Below are 16,188 nucleotides of genomic sequence, written 5' to 3'. Positions count from 1 at the left end.
ATATTGTTTAAAAGAACAATATGTGACTCACAGGTTGATGCAAAGCAATAAAATACATGCACAACCACAAAACACAGTAATATTCTACAAAAAATAATCGGGCCCAAAAAATTAATAGCCTACATAAATAATAAATAAAAAGAGATAAAACCTCAACATAAACATCTTAAGAAAAATAGTAAAACGTAAATACATAAGAATGTCAACTTCAAAGATTGTTTATAATTCAAAGGGATTCAGAATAGAGCTTCTGTGTTGGACCTTTTAGCTCCGCCTCGAACCGGAAGCGGCCCTGTTGTCTCACGAGCGGCGTTTATCATCCGCAGCCTCATTCCTCCCTGAAGTTACAGTAGAATAATGAATTAAAACGGTCTTATTGACTCGTTACGTTTCACAGATCGACCATCTAATCCCCATTTGGACTCGGGCTTCGTGTATTCGCGTGATCTCGGTGTTTTAAGATGTCAGTGGTGGGTTTTGACGTGGGCTTTCTGAGCTGCTATGTAGCGGTAGCTCGAGCCGGAGGAATCGAGACTGTGGCCAATGAATACAGCGACCGAAGCACTCCGTGAGTCCGCTTTATTGTCTCCTCTACAGCACACACGCTCGCTGCCACACCGCGGCGAACACCTCAGCCTTTAGCCGAGGAAGCCGCTGCTAGCTGAGTCGCTCACAGCCGCACAGCCGGGGCTTTCACCGCGCGAGGGAAATACTTTATAGAACACTGCGCTGTAGCGTTTGAAAAGCAGGACACTTTTTAGTAGTAGTATATGCTTTGAGAAACAGAACAGAATGAGTGTGTGTGACCCTGGAGCACAAAACCAGTCATAAGGGTCCGTTTTTTAAATTGAGATGTATACATCAGCTGAAAGCTGAATAAATGAGCTCTCCATAGATGCAAGGTTTGTTAGGATAGGACAGTATTTGGCTGAGATGCAACTATTTGAAAATCTGGAATCTGAGGGTGCAAATAAAATATATATAAATAGGGTACAACAACAAGGCGCTTTTGACACACAAACGTGGTGCAGCACTTTCCAAAACACCTGCTTTTCAAGATGCACCTGTATATCTGTCTGAGCTTTGCGCAAAGATGATCCTGTGCTCACTTGATCTCATATTTCATGATTTTAAAATGGTAAAATGAAGAAGAATCGCTCAAAGTAATGCATGTCTTTTCGAGACAAAGGTCTTCTTTGTGATTTTCAGTTTTGTTTGAGATAATTAAAGCAACAGTTTTTAAATAAGGAAAGAATATGTAAAAGTATGGCATGTTAGCCCCCTGCTGTAAGGCACACAGTTAATAACATCATAATTAATAGATGGCTGACTTTTCCATTTGCTGACATGGTTAGATTCAGATTATAAATATCATATATTATGTTGGGTGACATATTAGAGATAATCACCATGTTTAGAACGAAACCATCATATTTAAAAACATGATATTTAATCATATCATATAATACAATATCATTTGTTGTTACTACTGTAAATATATATTCGATTATTATTGGATCTCCTTCAATGCTCTCAGAATCTTTACTTATTAGAACGATTTTGTTTCTGTATTTTAAAAAATATGTGTTATTGGAAAAATGGATTCTTATATTTTTCAAAATAAGCAGAAAATAGTACAAACTTTGCTAAAGGGATAGTTTTGAACAAGTGTTAACTTAGACATTATTAAAAAGCAATATTATAGCTGAAGTATTTGCATAAATACCGTGTGTGGGGTAAAAGGCCGCTCTTGACACCTCATACATTTATACGATTTGTAAACAAAATAAACAACTTGAATGATTTATTTTCACAAAATCTGTTGCTCCATTAATGTTCAATACAACGTATGTATTGTTTGTGCAATTATACATTTTAGGCAAATTTTTTTCTTAAGGTTTGTCTTTAGCCCCGTTGCACCCTATTTATATATTTGATAAATCATCTTTAAAGTTGTCCAAATGAAGTTCTTAGCAATGCATATTGCTAATCAAAAATTAAGTTCTGATATATTTACGGTAGGAGATTTACTAAATATTTTCATGGAACATGATCTTTACTGAATATCCTAATTACAGTACAGACAGTTAACACACCAACACTGAACCATCTTTTTTTTTTTTTTATCAGATTTAAATCTCGTGTTTTATTCAGACTGACAAATTTTATATGTATTTTTTTATTTTCTTTGGAGTAAGTGTAAATGTTGTATGAATGCAGAGCTGGGTGGTAACTGATTACGCTATCTGGATTACATAATCAGGTTCTACTTGTAATTAGATTAAATTACATTTTAAAATACTCGTAATCAGGCTACAGTTACTTTTTTATGGATTACATGAATGCATATTATTTACACAATAGCAATAGTTTATGCATCATTTATTGATTCTCCCTAATTCCTCTTTTTCATCTTTTAAATGTCCCTTTCTGAAATAGCCTACCGCTTGTATACAGTCAGAAAGTCCAGTGTTGTGGACATTCACACAGAGATCAGCATCTGTCCGCTGGATTTACAAAAATCATACAGGTTTAAGAAGTGTTTCGACACTGCATCAGCTACTGATGAACACATTCACTTTATTTGAATTATCGCTCCGTTGGTTATTTTAGCTTGCGTTTGTTTGTCTTTCAAACACATTAAAATGCCCAAAATTCACCAACCTTTTTGTCATCTGATCCTCTTTCACCTAAAATATTTTTATTTGAAGTACCCCTGAGATTTTAAAATAAATATTTTAATAACGAAGTATCACATTTGCGTGTTCTTGGTTCTCAGACGGTGTTTAATGGTCACATGACACGCAGGTAAACTAATAAAATGTTTTATTTTGATTCATTTTAAAATTTAAAATTCGTTTTAATTTGACATTTTCATGATTTAATTGATTATTAGCTTTTATTAAACTCATAAACCCCCTGCACTTCCTTCACAAACCCAGTTTAGGAAACTTGATATAATATATGCACTTTTAGTGCGCTTCATGCCGTTAATAACAACAAATGGAATATATTTTCTTACTCTTTGTTTTTTTTTTTATATCAAAATGGTATTTTTATAACAAAAAAAGATATTTAAATTAATGTGAAAAATGCGTTGGGTCAAAAGTAGGGTTGCAAAGGGGTGGAAAACTTCTGGTAAATTTCCGGAAACTTTCCAAAAATCCCTGGAATATTCTGGAAAAATCCTGGAGAGTTTCCAAAATTTCTAGAATGTTTCCGAAATTTACTGGAAATGTTCCACCTTTTTGCAACCGTAGTCAAAAGTAATCTAAACTATTCTGAAAGTAGTCTGATTATATTACTTAAGATGTGTTTTATATGTACTGTATGTATAAGACATCTGACTGACAGTTTCTTCTTATAAATGTGTGTGTGTGTAAATAAATGTATGCTATGCTCTAATAATGATCGATTATACCAGCACAATCGTTTGTCATAATGTTTGGCAATTTGTGTTTGTCATTTCAGAGCATGTGTGTCTTTTGGACCACGAAATCGATCTATTGGAGCGGCAGCTAAAAGCCAGGTATGTGATGTATAGACCTTAGGATAGATGCAGTTTTTAACTTAACACGGATGAAAGTGAGGCTGTGACTGATAGATTCCAGTCTTTATAATTGTACACACACACTGTAAGGCCCGTTGTTATCACAACTTTCAAAACTGTTTATGCCATTTTCATCAACTGAACAACATTGCAATCCATTGAACACATCTACTTCTGTACTTCACAGCCTTATTTTCGTTCCTGTCAAGAATTAAACATGCGACCCTGACTAAGCTTTATTCTTCAGTATTTAATTTTTATGCTGCCTTCATGCGGTCTTCGTATTTGAGCTCATGCAAGATTTACTCACGTTTTTTGTTCCAATTGAAACACAGGTGGTCACCAATTGCAAAAACACTGTCCAAGGATTCAAGCGTTTCCATGGCCGGGCGTTCTCCGATCCATTTGTCCAGAACTTGAAGTCCAGTCTCGTTTATGACCTGTCACAGATGCCATCGGGCATGACGGGCATAAAGGTGAGTAGCTAAAAGTGAGACCAGATCAACAAGAAACCCAGGATTCAGTTGGCACACGCGCAAACATCGCATTGTGCCAGCATTGTTCAGAGGTCTAGTTTTGGAAGCAAAACCTTCTTGTAAAGCCGAGTGCAGAGTTCTGTTGTGCGGTGAATGTGAGAGCGACGGTGAGCTGTTTTCGTCCTTTAGCACTCGTGTGTTGTATGTTGCAGGTGATGTACTTGGAGGAGGAGAAGGTGTTCAGCATTGAACAGATTACTGCGATGCTCCTCTCCAAACTCAAGGAGACTGCTGAGAGCGCCCTCAAGAAACCCGTCGCCGATTGTGTCATCTCTGTGAGTGCAAAAAATTAATTTCCCTAAAGATGTTGCATATAATTGGTGGGTTTGCAGACCATGTCGCCCTTAGCAGGGCTCAACAGTGTGAGCGTTTCACTAGCGTTTGCCACTAATAATAGATATGTGCAAGCTGTATTTAGGAGAACGTGTATGAATAAAAAAGCCCCATGCATCAGTTTTAAATTTAAGGTTATAAATACTTTAAATGGTATAACTAGTGTCTTGATCATTTTAATGCATCCCGGGCTTGTTTATAAATAAAAGTCATGCATTATGTATATATTTTTTTCTCTCTGGTTATTATTTGGTTGCACTAACTGTATGTAATGCAGTTTTAATGAAATCATTTCATTCAAAGTAAACTATTGTCACTTCTATCCGGGATGCCCCGTCACAGGAAGGAAAGACAAAGAACATTATTTGACACATTATTCAGTGTATAGATTTGACTAATATCAGGGTTATTAACTAAAACTATTTAAAAAAAATTCATTACTTTAAATGTTTACTGAAATAAAATGAAATATTAAAAATTTAAACTTTTCATTTTCTTGTCGTTTAACCCGATGTACTAAGCTAAAACTGAAATAGAAACTATAAACAATATAAAAATTAATAAAATCTAAATATGTGACCCTGGAGCACAAAAGCAGTGTTAAGTCGCTGGGGTATATTTGTAGCAATAGCCAACAATACATTGTATGGGTCAAAATTATCGATTTTGTTTTTAATGTCAAAAATCATTAGGATATTAAGTAAAGATCATGTTCCATGAAGATATTTTGTAAATTTCCTACCGTAAATATATCAAAACTTAATTTTTGATTAGTAATATGCATTGCTAAGAACTTCATTTGGACAACTTTAAAGATGATTTTATCAATATTTAGATTTTTTTGCGCCCTCAGATTCCAGATTCAAGAAAATATTGTCCTATCCTAACAAACCATACATCAATGGAAAGCTTATTTATTCAGCTTTCAGATGATGTATACATCTCAATTTCAAAAAATGTACCCTTATGACTGGTTTTGTGGTCCAGGGTCACATATTAAAAACAATAATAGTATCTACTAAAATACAGAAGTCCTGAATAAAAAATAAAATAAGGTAATTTGTGACTTTTTATCTAACTATTCTCAGAATTTTGAGATCTCACAATAGCGAGTCCAATTCAGAGGAAAAAAATATATATTTTCTTAAAATCGTGAGAGCTTGCATCTCACAGTTCTGAGAAAAGTCAGAATTATGAGATGTAAATTGCAATTGCGACAAAAAAAGTCAGAATTGTGAAATAAAACATCGCAATTACAGTTTTGTATATATTATTCAGTGGTGGGAAGAAAACACTGACTTGTATGGCAAAATCTGTGTGTGCACATTTTATATTTATCAATGCTAAATGCGCTCCTAAATTTTTCAACTTAGGAAAAAAGTAAGCATCATGTCATGTATGGTCGCTTTTCCCTCAGCCATAAATGAGTTATTGGAGACAGAAATCCACCTTCGATACTATGAATACTCTGATATCTGAAGTGAATGCTGTTTTCAATCCCAAGGTCCCCTGCTTCTACACCGATGCTGAGAGGAGATCCGTCATCGATGCGGCTCAGATCGCAGGACTCAACTGTCTGAGACTCATGAATGAAACCACCGCAGGTGAAATGTTCAGGGTTTAACACGGCATTTCAATTGCAACACATCCACTTTCCGCTCTTGAATGACGTGCGTTTGTTTGTTTGTTTTTGCATGCAGTGGCTCTGGCATACGGGATCTACAAGCAGGATCTTCCCGCTCCTGAAGAAAAGCCAAGGACAGTGGTGTTTGTGGATATTGGCCATTCAGGCTACCAGGTCTCTGTGTGTGCCTTTAATAAAGGCAAGCTTAAGGTGTGTGCCGATGACATTTATACCTTCAAAATGTGATCTGGACTGTTATGTGGAAATATAGACCGAGCATTTTTTCCACCCGTACAGATTCTTGCTACAGCCTTTGACCCTGAAATGGGAGGAAAAGACTTTGATGAGCGGCTGGTCAGACATTTTTGTGAGGAGTTTGCAGTGAAGTACAAGCTGGATGTGAAGTCCAAGCCCAGAGCGTTGGTCCGACTCTACCAGGAATGTGAGAAGCTCAAGAAGCTGATGAGCGCCAACTCCTCTGACCTGCCCCTGAACATCGAGTGCTTCATGAATGATATTGATGTCTCAGGCAAACTCAACAGGTATGTCGTCTTCTAATCTCTGCTGAAATTAAACGCAGACACGTAAAAATGCTGTCATCATATCTAGAGCCCGACCGATATATCGTTTAGCCGATATTATCGGCCGATATGAGCCTGTCGCCGATATATCGGCGAATATGCCGCCGATATGAATTTTTTTTTTTTTACAGAACATGTAACGCAGATTAAATGCTTCTGAATGGTGTAATTACTTAGTTTGTCCAGCAGAGCGCGCTCCATTGTTTGCTACTGGACCCAGGTCAGTGTAGTGTAGAGATGCGCGGATGAGCTCAAACTTCACCCGAGTCCGCTGCTTCAAATTATCCGCCCGTCACCTATATTTGATCGTCACATTACAATGATTCAAATTTTTTGTTTTGCATGATGATATGATGAATGGATGGTTCATTTAAAAGCAGATTCAGTGACGTTAGAGACTAGAGCTGATCTGCGCTTCACGGCATGTGTCTGCGGCGCATTTAAACTGTTACGGCCACTGGAGCTGATCGCGGCCACTCAATGCTGGTGTTTACTGGCCACGCCGCGGCCCAGAACTCATGCTTATCACATCGGTCACATCACATCGCGCGGCACGACAAAATACAATAGAATTCTATTTGATTTTGTCACGCCACTCGTGTCCTGTGTAGAATAGAACCCATTATGTTGTCTACACCGGATTCAGTAAAATGATGCCTCGTTCTATTTATGACGTGCTGACAGAAGTTCAAATGATTTTCAACGGTCGCTTTGACGCATTCTGTTGCAGCACAGACACGGTGTCAGCATAGTAACCCCCACCAGGGAGGGTTCCCCGGGCTCGGGAGTCTTGCCGAGCTCGGAGCTCTCTCCCTGGACTGCACGCCAAATACGCATAACCTTTATTTAATTATATGTAAGTGTGAACTCGTAAAATGGTGAATTAACGCTACGTTGTCACCTACTTGGAGAGACTCAATGCTAAGTAAATAAACATCAATGCCCTTGTCTTTTACTCTCACAATGAGCTTATCATATTCGTTTGCTACATTAGTAGGGCCCTATGATTTCCGCGATGCAGAAAACATGGACGGAATCGGCGGAATCCAGTCATAAAAACGGAATTTACTGTATAACGCAGAATTTGATGGAATTTGTTTTATTTTTGATGAATAAATAAAAAACAGGTCAGTGTGTATACATGTTCATTGGATTACCAGAAAATACATAACACAGAGTTTGTGATCAAAATATTATTCATTATTGTTATTTATTCATTTTAGATGTTTCATTTTATCTTGGAAGCATACTACAACTGTCCTAAAGAGCTCCCTTATCCAGATCCCATAATAGGTACACACACACACTCTCTCTCTCTCTCTCTCTCTCTCTCAGGGTTCAAAAGTAACACTCACCAAGTGCCACATGTGAGTAAAAATGGCTTTTGTGAGTAACTATATTGTATAAGCTTGTCATTGATGTCTTTGTGAACAATTCATCAGTTAAATATTTTTAAACAGTTTGACCTTGTAGTTTTTAATCAGAATGTCTTAACTGAATCTCAGAAAAACGCCAGACTTGTCTCTGACGGATGCAGGACTTCAGCTATCCGCCTCAACATCGACATCTCGACGTACAATCAAAAACTGATTAATAGAAACACCTAGTCCAACCCACTTTTTCTTTTTCTGATAATCGGTTTCATTCTGATGTATGGAAGCCTCTTTCCGCCACTGAATAAAAAAAAAATAAAAAAAAAGGTAATTACAACTTTTTATTTCACAATTCAGAATTGCATGATATAAACTTGCAGTTGTGAGTAATATTATATATTTTCTTGCAATTACCTTGCAATGCAGTTCTGAGAAAAAAAGTCAAAATTGTGAGATAAAAAGTTATAGCCATTACCTTTTTTATTCAGTGGTGGAAACAAGCTTCCATATGAATGTACGTCACAATATGAAAGAATCTATGAATTCTATTGCATCTTTAAGCAAATTAAACGACTCAAAGAAGTACAGATGGACTGCTAAAGAAAAGACAATGTTTGTGTGACCTTGTGTCTTCTCACAGAGAGGCAAACGAGTGACACAATGACCTGAGAGAAGAACAACTCAATAATTCTGTTGCTATAGGAACTGAAATATATTTAGGGAAAGCATGCAAAATACATGCATTTTTATGGCCAGTAGTCCTTCTTCTCAATTCACCTGCCAAAGGTGGCAAATATTCTTCTTTTCATGGCTTATTTTTACTGTACAGTCTTTGTCACGATATATTCTGTATGTAAAAATCTACACTTAAACTCTCACGCAGGTCAGTACATCATCCAGAAGGTGGTTCCCCAGGCCTCAGGCGAGAGTTCAAAGGTTAAGGTGAAGGTGCGAGTCAATATCCATGGGATCTTCAGTGTGTCCAGTGCTTCACTAGTGGAGGTGCAGAAATCTGAGGAGGAAGAGGAGAGCATGGACACAGAGCAGAGCACAGAGAAAGAAAATGAGGTATTGCACTTGCAGCAGGATAACACTGTTCACATGCTGTCTCTCCCAATTAAACTCTGCTTTAACACTTTTATCACAATCTGTAATTTTGCATCGCTCCATGCTGTTAGTGCATATACTGTGCGGCAGTAGAAAACATTCATACCTCATAGATTGATGTTCTGGTGACGTTACCACCATGTGTTTTCAATCATTCACAGAGCAAAATGCAGGTTGATCAAGATGAACAAAAGACTCCAGGGGCCGGAGAACAGGAAAATGGAGAGAAAAAAGCGGGAACCGAAGAAATGGAGGTAAATGAGATTCACAAATAACACCAATTAAATGACCCACATATTTAGGATCATTTGATAATCATGCATATTACTATCCATACTATGGGTGTGCGATATTTATCATCTGTGATAAGTTGTTTTAAATTATATGCGAGCTGACAATTTATCAAGTATGTCACTCACTCTGCTTAAAAACAAACAAAAACACATCTTGAGAGTCCAAAAGCATTCACTGTGTGATGCATTTAAAATGACCCTATAATTCAAGATATGAAAGGAAAAAATATCCCCGTATGAGTTTTTGTTTGTTATATTTATATAGTTAAGTAATATCACTCAAGCCATTTTCCTAAATATCAGCGCGATCGCGAATGTGATGTTAATTTTATACAACAGTTCAACAAACAAGAAGTTAATATTGAGCGAGTTGTGTTTTTTTCTGTTTCGCCAATGAAAATACAGTGGGGCAAAAAAGTATTTAGTCAGCCACCAATTGTGCAAGTTCTCCCACTTAAAAAGATGAGAGAGGCCTGTAATTTTCATCATAGGTGGCTTCTTGGGGCTTATTGCTTTTATAAAACGGTTATTCCATATACGTAGTACGGTTTCACAAAATAAAACCGAGCAAATAAAGTGTAATGATATTAATAAAAACAGTATTCATTTTCTTCCACCAAACAATGTAGCTCCTCAGAAACAGTTGTGGTTCCAACAAAGTGGTTGTCGAGCAGCACACAAACGTAAACAAAGGTGTGTGTTTGTAGAGTAATTTACAACGGCTTCGAACGCGGCTCAGCCAATCAGAATCAAGGACCGGAACTATCTGTTTTATAATGGGGAATTTACAAATCGCGATATGTCTTGAAAAATCTTGACGCAGTTTATATAAATGAAATTGTTAAATATGTGCATGAAACTATTTTAAAATCCTTGTCTAGTAATCACAAAAGACGAACATTTCTAGACATTCGTTGGTCAGAAGGTGTTTTATACCACTGTTTAACCTAAAGATCAGACTTAACTTTATCCTAGCTGTATTTCATTTAATGTACTAAAATAACTAAATAAAAAAATAATAAAAACTATCGGCATATTTTTTAAATAACTTCTAAAAATGACAAAAACACACCAAAATGACTTCAACTTTAAAATGAAAATCGAAAATATTAAAAACACTCAATTCAAATATTAATAAAAAACGAAAAACTACTAAAAAGCGAGCTCAGTGCACGATTGCTATTTTAGTATTATTTATATATTATCATAGTATTTAGTTTTTTTTTAAGTTTAAATAAATGCTCTTGTCAATTTTATTCTTTATTTTTTATATATATATTTCTATATGGCTTTAGTTTTATTTTGGTTTTAATCATTTTAGTACTTTCAGTTAGTCGCTAAGGCAGTATTTCTAATTTTAAGTTTTTCCATCTAATATATACATTTATTTTATATCAGCTTTATTTGAATTAACAACAATGATTTTAATAGTTTTTTTTATGAATGCCAACAGTGTTGTCTGACTCCGTCTGTGTTTTCTCGCAGGACAGAGATGCTCTCTCATTAAAACTGGAGGACACTGAGGTCTGGCTGTATGAGGACGGTGAAGACCAGCCTAAACAAGTATACATTGACAAACTCATGGAACTGAAGGTACTAAACGTCTTCTGATGTCTATCATTTAAGATGTAAGCTGATGTGAATGTGTACAGCTAACCAAGCCAGTTACACACAACACAAACAGCACTCAGTCACCAAATTATATCCACTAAGTGCAGAGTACTGGTTCTTTACACATTGCAAATTATACTTGCGTCATGCGACGAAGGGCCTCTTTAACGTATTAAAAATGTTCTTGCAGAGACTCGGCCAACCCATTCAAGAGAGATACACAGAATTTGAGGAAAGACCCAAAGCTTTTGATGACTTGGGCAGACTTCTGCAGCAATACATGAAGATTGTAGAGGCCTACAAAACCAAGGTGAGGTTGAGCTGGATTAATGTTACATAACGTACAAATTTGCACCTGCCTAGTGCTTCACATGTCTTTTTGAATTACAGGAAGAGCAGTATGAGCATCTGGATGAGGCTGAGGTTCAGAAGGTGGACAGGATGGTGAACGACGTCATGATCTGGATGAACAGTAAAATGAACCAGCAGAGTAAACAGAGTCTCGCCGTGGAGCCTGTGGTGAAAACGATGGAGATACAGGCCAAAGCACAGGTCAGTCACAGTTAGATGGACTTCTTTTCTGGAGTACACGAGTATGTCGTCGTTCCGCAGCATGGTACATATCAAAGTGCTATGGTAGGACTGGGCAGTATGACAGTATAGTTACCACAGAAATGTTGCTATATCGTTTATTTTGCGGTATGCAAATATATCAGCGTAGCACAGTACTACTTAAAAAGTTATATACACCTGACCTAAGAATAATAAAGAAACATGCACGAATGAGAAAATAAAGAGTGGGACGTGCTAGATGTTAAGTAGAGTTATTAAGTGCAATAAGCAGTGAAGACACAGAACCGCCTCTCAGACAGCATGTGATCGTGAATTCAGATCTCTCTCGCATCTTATTGCGCTTGAATAGTCAAATACACACAATTATGTTAAAATGCCCGTCATGTGGAGTATACATGTAAACACAGTCGGTTAAATAAACGTAAACCGTTTGGTGAAAACTGGATGCGTTTCAGTATATTGGATCTGTGCAGTGGGTCTTAAAGCGACAGCAGCCTACTTTACCAGCTGCTGTCTGTCTTTAATGTTGATCTCACAACAAAAGATGATTGCATTGACGCATTGATTTAAAAAAGTGTGAATCAGGTGCAAGTTGGCTTTTGTGTCACGATGCATCATTTCTAACATATTTGCATTGGTAAAAACCAAAAATTATATATAATTATTAGTAGATGTGCTATACTTTTATTATTTAGAAAGTGAACAATAATTTGTGACCTATATTTTATATGTAGATTGATTTCTCTTCTCTAAAATGTTTATCAAGCGCATTCTCTCATCACCACTACTGCGAATATAGTGAATATAATGTATCACAACACTGAGACCGACGCGCTAGAAGTCAGAAGGCACTTAATTTCTGATTTGTAGTCTGTCTGAACCAAAGAAATAAAAGTCTACTCTCTGTACCATATTGAATTGCATAGCATCATATTTTGCTTCTATTGCATTGTATTGCGTTGAACCGAATCGAAATCGTATTGCACTGCATCGTAATAGGGGTGAATCACATCAGTAGCTGCTTCATGTGTTTCTTTTTTAATGTATCGTATCGTTGGCTATGCATCAGGATGCGTATAGCATCGGCCTCAGTTACGGAGATGCTCATCCCTCTTTTTTTTTTTAAAGATTTTGGTCATATTGCCCACCACCATACTATGGTATTGCCATCTGACGCCATACCTGTACCAGGTTAATACGTTCGTATTCAATCTCTTTACATTTTCCACAGGAGCTATTCTCCACTTGCAATCCTGTTGTGACCAAACCCAAGCCCAAAGTGGACTTGCCAAAAGAGGAGAACCCCTCAGAACCGAACGGGCCGGTCAATACGCAGGAAAACCCTGAAGCCCAGCCCAGCGGCACAGAGCAAGCGGCTGCGAACAGTGCAGACGCCACAGAAGCCAAGCCGGACATGGACCTCGATTAACCGCGCTGTGTAATGTTACGTTAACGTTACACGTTATGTTATGTAACATAATGTTTTGTTAATGTTAACTTATGTTTCCAGTGACTGCTATTGCTAAATCATCATCCTCACGGCGGGGTGACTCTGCCAATGAGAGAAAATCAGTGGCTACATTTGCATGTCCTTTTATATTAAGAAAAACATAAATCATGATGCTGTACGACTGCTGATTGAGAACAATTCTGTCTGCCTACGATTGAGTTTCTGTTATATGCTGGCTCTGTCAACTGTTGTTTCAATAAATATGGATTGAAACATATGTACGTGCTTATATTGTGGAATTACTTTAACATAAGGCTGTAATGCAGTTTGCTCTGCCTTTTGATTTATAGTTTACTTCAACGCACAGGCCAAAGCAGGTGAATGCAAAAGGAAATGTGTTAAAATATTTGTCAGCTTTACCCAAGGAGCCGGTGCTGCAAATAGTTTGTAAGTGCTTTATTGCACATTCACTTATCTTATGTTTGCCTTTGCACATCTTGGTTTACTTTGTTAGAGTGAGCAAACCCTGCATCGCTTCCATTGAAACACCTGATTGTCAGTTTTCAAAATGATTTTGCTTTTCTATAGCACGTTCCACAAATATGGTACAAATATTAAACATCACTCTTAAATGTGGATTTTGGCCTAGCTTTTCAACTTCATTACAACATTTAAAGCATGCAACAAATGAACAGTCTGTTGAACTGATATTCAGTTTGCTGTTATTGTAATTTTTTTCAATTCTGACCAAAATAACAGTGTCCCAGGTTTTGCATTCAACCCTGTTACGGCTTAATATTCCACTTAAATTAACAACATTAATTTAAATTTGTAAAAATTGTGATACCCAAGAAATATCATCATTTGGACACTTTCAACAGAATGACGGCAAGCAAATAAGCGTAACCATTCCACCCTGTTACAAAGTTATTCTAACATATTTTCTATATTTAGCCGTTTATAGTTGTAAAACAAAAGGTGTTCCCACACAAGCAAGCCCAACTGAGTGATCTCTTAAATTAGGCTAAATTACCCATTATGGTGTAATTTAACTTAAAAAAATGATGTTGCCAATTCGGTTAATGTATTATTCTGTTGTTTATATTTGTTGCCATCTAAATCACACAAATTAGGGTTTTAACTTTGACATGGTTCAAAAACCGTGAAGAATTGATCAAATGAATAGTGAATAAAACATCTCATATAATTTAAACTGGCCTCCTTTAGTCATTAATCAACATGTTTTAAAGGGGTCATATGATGCTTTTTTTAAAGATTATTTTAAGAAAAACATAAATCATGATGCTGTACGACTGCTGATTGAGAACAATTCTGTCTGCCTACGATTGAGTTTCTGTTATATGCTGGCTCTGTCAACTGTTGTTTCAATAAATATGGATTGAAACATATGTACGTGCTTATATTGTGGAATTACTTTAACATAAGGCTGTAATGCAGTTTGCTCTGCCTTTTGATTTATAGTTTACTTCAACGCACAGGCCAAAGCAGGTGAATGCAAAAGGAATTGTTAAAATATTTGTCAGCTTTACCCAAGGAGCCGGTGCTGCAAATAGTTTGTAAGTGCTTTATTGCACATTCACTTATCAATTCTGACCAAAATAACAGTGTCCCAGGTTTTGCATTCAACCCTGTTACGGCTTAATATTCCACTTAAATTAACAACATTAATTTAAATTTGTAAAAATTGTGATACCCAAGAAATATCATCATTTGGACTCTTTCAACAGAATGACGGCAAGCAAATAAGCGTAACCATTCCACCCTGTTACAAAGTTATTCTAAGATATTTTCTATATTTAGCCGTTTATCGTTGTAAAACAAAAGGTGCTCCCACACAAGCAAGCCCCAACTGAGTGATCTCTTAAATTAGGCTAAATTACCCATTATGGTGTAATTTAACTTAAAAAATGATGTTGCCTATTCGGTTAATGTTGTATTATTCTGTTGTTTATATTTGTTGCCATCTAAATCACACAAATTAGGGTTTTAACTTTGACATGGTTCAAAAACCGTGAAGAATTGATCAAATTAATAGTGAATAAAACATCTCATATAATTTAAACTGGCCTCCTTTAGTCATTAATCAACATGTTTTAAAGGGGTCATATGATGCTTTTTTTAAAGATTATTTGGTGTAACAGAATGGGTCCCTGTGATGTGACCCCCCCCTCTCTCTCTCTCACACACACACACACGATGCACAAAACTCCGCATTTGAACAGTCAATAGCAAATACTTAAACTAATAACCAAACAGTAGCTGATTCAGAAGCGCCAGATTGTCATAGCAAAGTCAGAATGACCTCCTCTCCTAGGTTCACGAAACGGTCGTCCATAAAATGCATTGCTGTTGTGTTGTAAGTGATCTTAAAGATTCCTAAATGCATCTACTTCTGGAAGGCCAAATAAAGTGCTTTTGCTTTCACCTAGAAACACACAGCGTCTCCCTGACATGCTGCTTCAACACTAACTGCGGTTACTGAAACCACGCCTTCTTTCTTTGCGTGCACATTTGGGCGCATTATGCTAATATTTCCACATAGTGATGTAGACGTGGGGCAGGGGCGGATTTAGTGAATTGGGGGCCCCAGACAAAATATAGGAATGGGGCCCTATACATTTGCACACATTTTCCTAGATCAACCTTGAGGTTCCATTTTGTTGTTTTCAGCGTAAGCCTGTGTGCAAAGGCTGTCTAATTATAAACTTTAGAATACATTTATTTTTAGTTGTTTTAATTACAAATTTAAATAAAACTGAAAAAATGATGAAAAGGCAATTATACATTTACACACCTAAAATACATATATCAAGAGCATGCTCACAGATGAGAACAAAACCGCGTTGGATGAAATGGATTAGAGCCCTGCACGGGTCTCAAATACTAGCCCGTCTTTTTTCCCCTCTTCCCAAAAAAAGCTTATACTACAGCTATTTCAGCTAAAATAGTTCAGTTTTGTATGTAATGGAAAAGTGATTATATTTTGTTTCGTTTTTTTATAAAGTAAATTTAGAAAAACATTTGGAGTATTTTTTGTTCTTTAAATGTAAGTTTTTGTTTTGTTTGTTTTTTAAGTAAAGTCCAGCGGCAGACAGTGAATTGATCATAGCCTATAGCCTATGTTTGCTCAATTTAG

At 36.6% G+C, this 16,188-nt stretch overlaps 1 protein-coding gene across 1 annotated transcript; it reads left to right on the top strand.

The window, feature by feature from the left end:
* Positions 1–272: 272 nt before the first annotated feature.
* Positions 273–13,308, top strand: LOC107554689 (heat shock 70 kDa protein 4-like). Its single transcript, XM_016237273.1, has 15 exons — positions 273–568; positions 3,472–3,529; positions 3,886–4,026; positions 4,239–4,361; positions 5,924–6,023; positions 6,120–6,253; positions 6,341–6,585; positions 7,236–7,269; positions 7,848–7,917; positions 8,881–9,065; positions 9,266–9,358; positions 10,841–10,990; positions 11,199–11,318; positions 11,399–11,560; positions 12,813–13,308. Exons 1-15 carry the CDS (start codon positions 462–464, stop codon positions 13,008–13,010), a joined length of 1,920 nt encoding a protein of 639 aa, XP_016092759.1. The 5' UTR covers positions 273–461; the 3' UTR covers positions 13,011–13,308.
* The last annotated feature ends 2,880 nt before the right edge of the window (positions 13,309–16,188 follow it).

This window comes from Sinocyclocheilus grahami, unplaced genomic scaffold, assembly GCF_001515645.1.
Source record: "Sinocyclocheilus grahami isolate Dianchi unplaced genomic scaffold, SAMN03320097.WGS_v1.1 scaffold510.1, whole genome shotgun sequence".
In the NCBI taxonomy this organism is placed as follows: domain Eukaryota; kingdom Metazoa; phylum Chordata; class Actinopteri; order Cypriniformes; family Cyprinidae; genus Sinocyclocheilus; species Sinocyclocheilus grahami.
This window is presented reverse-complemented; position numbering and strand designations above follow the sequence as displayed.

Bases quoted from the DNA above. Each gene is read 5' to 3' on its own strand.
- LOC107554689 (XM_016237273.1), top strand. From the start codon at position 462: ATGTCAGTGGTGGGTTTTGACGTGGGCTTTCTGAGCTGCTATGTAGCG. The intron at 6,024-6,119 runs GTGAAATGTTCA...TTTTGCATGCAG, and splicing joins CATGAATGAAACCACCGCAG to TGGCTCTGGCATACGGGATC. The intron at 9,359-10,840 runs GTAAATGAGATT...TTTTTTTTATGA, and splicing joins CGGGAACCGAAGAAATGGAG to ATGCCAACAGTGTTGTCTGA.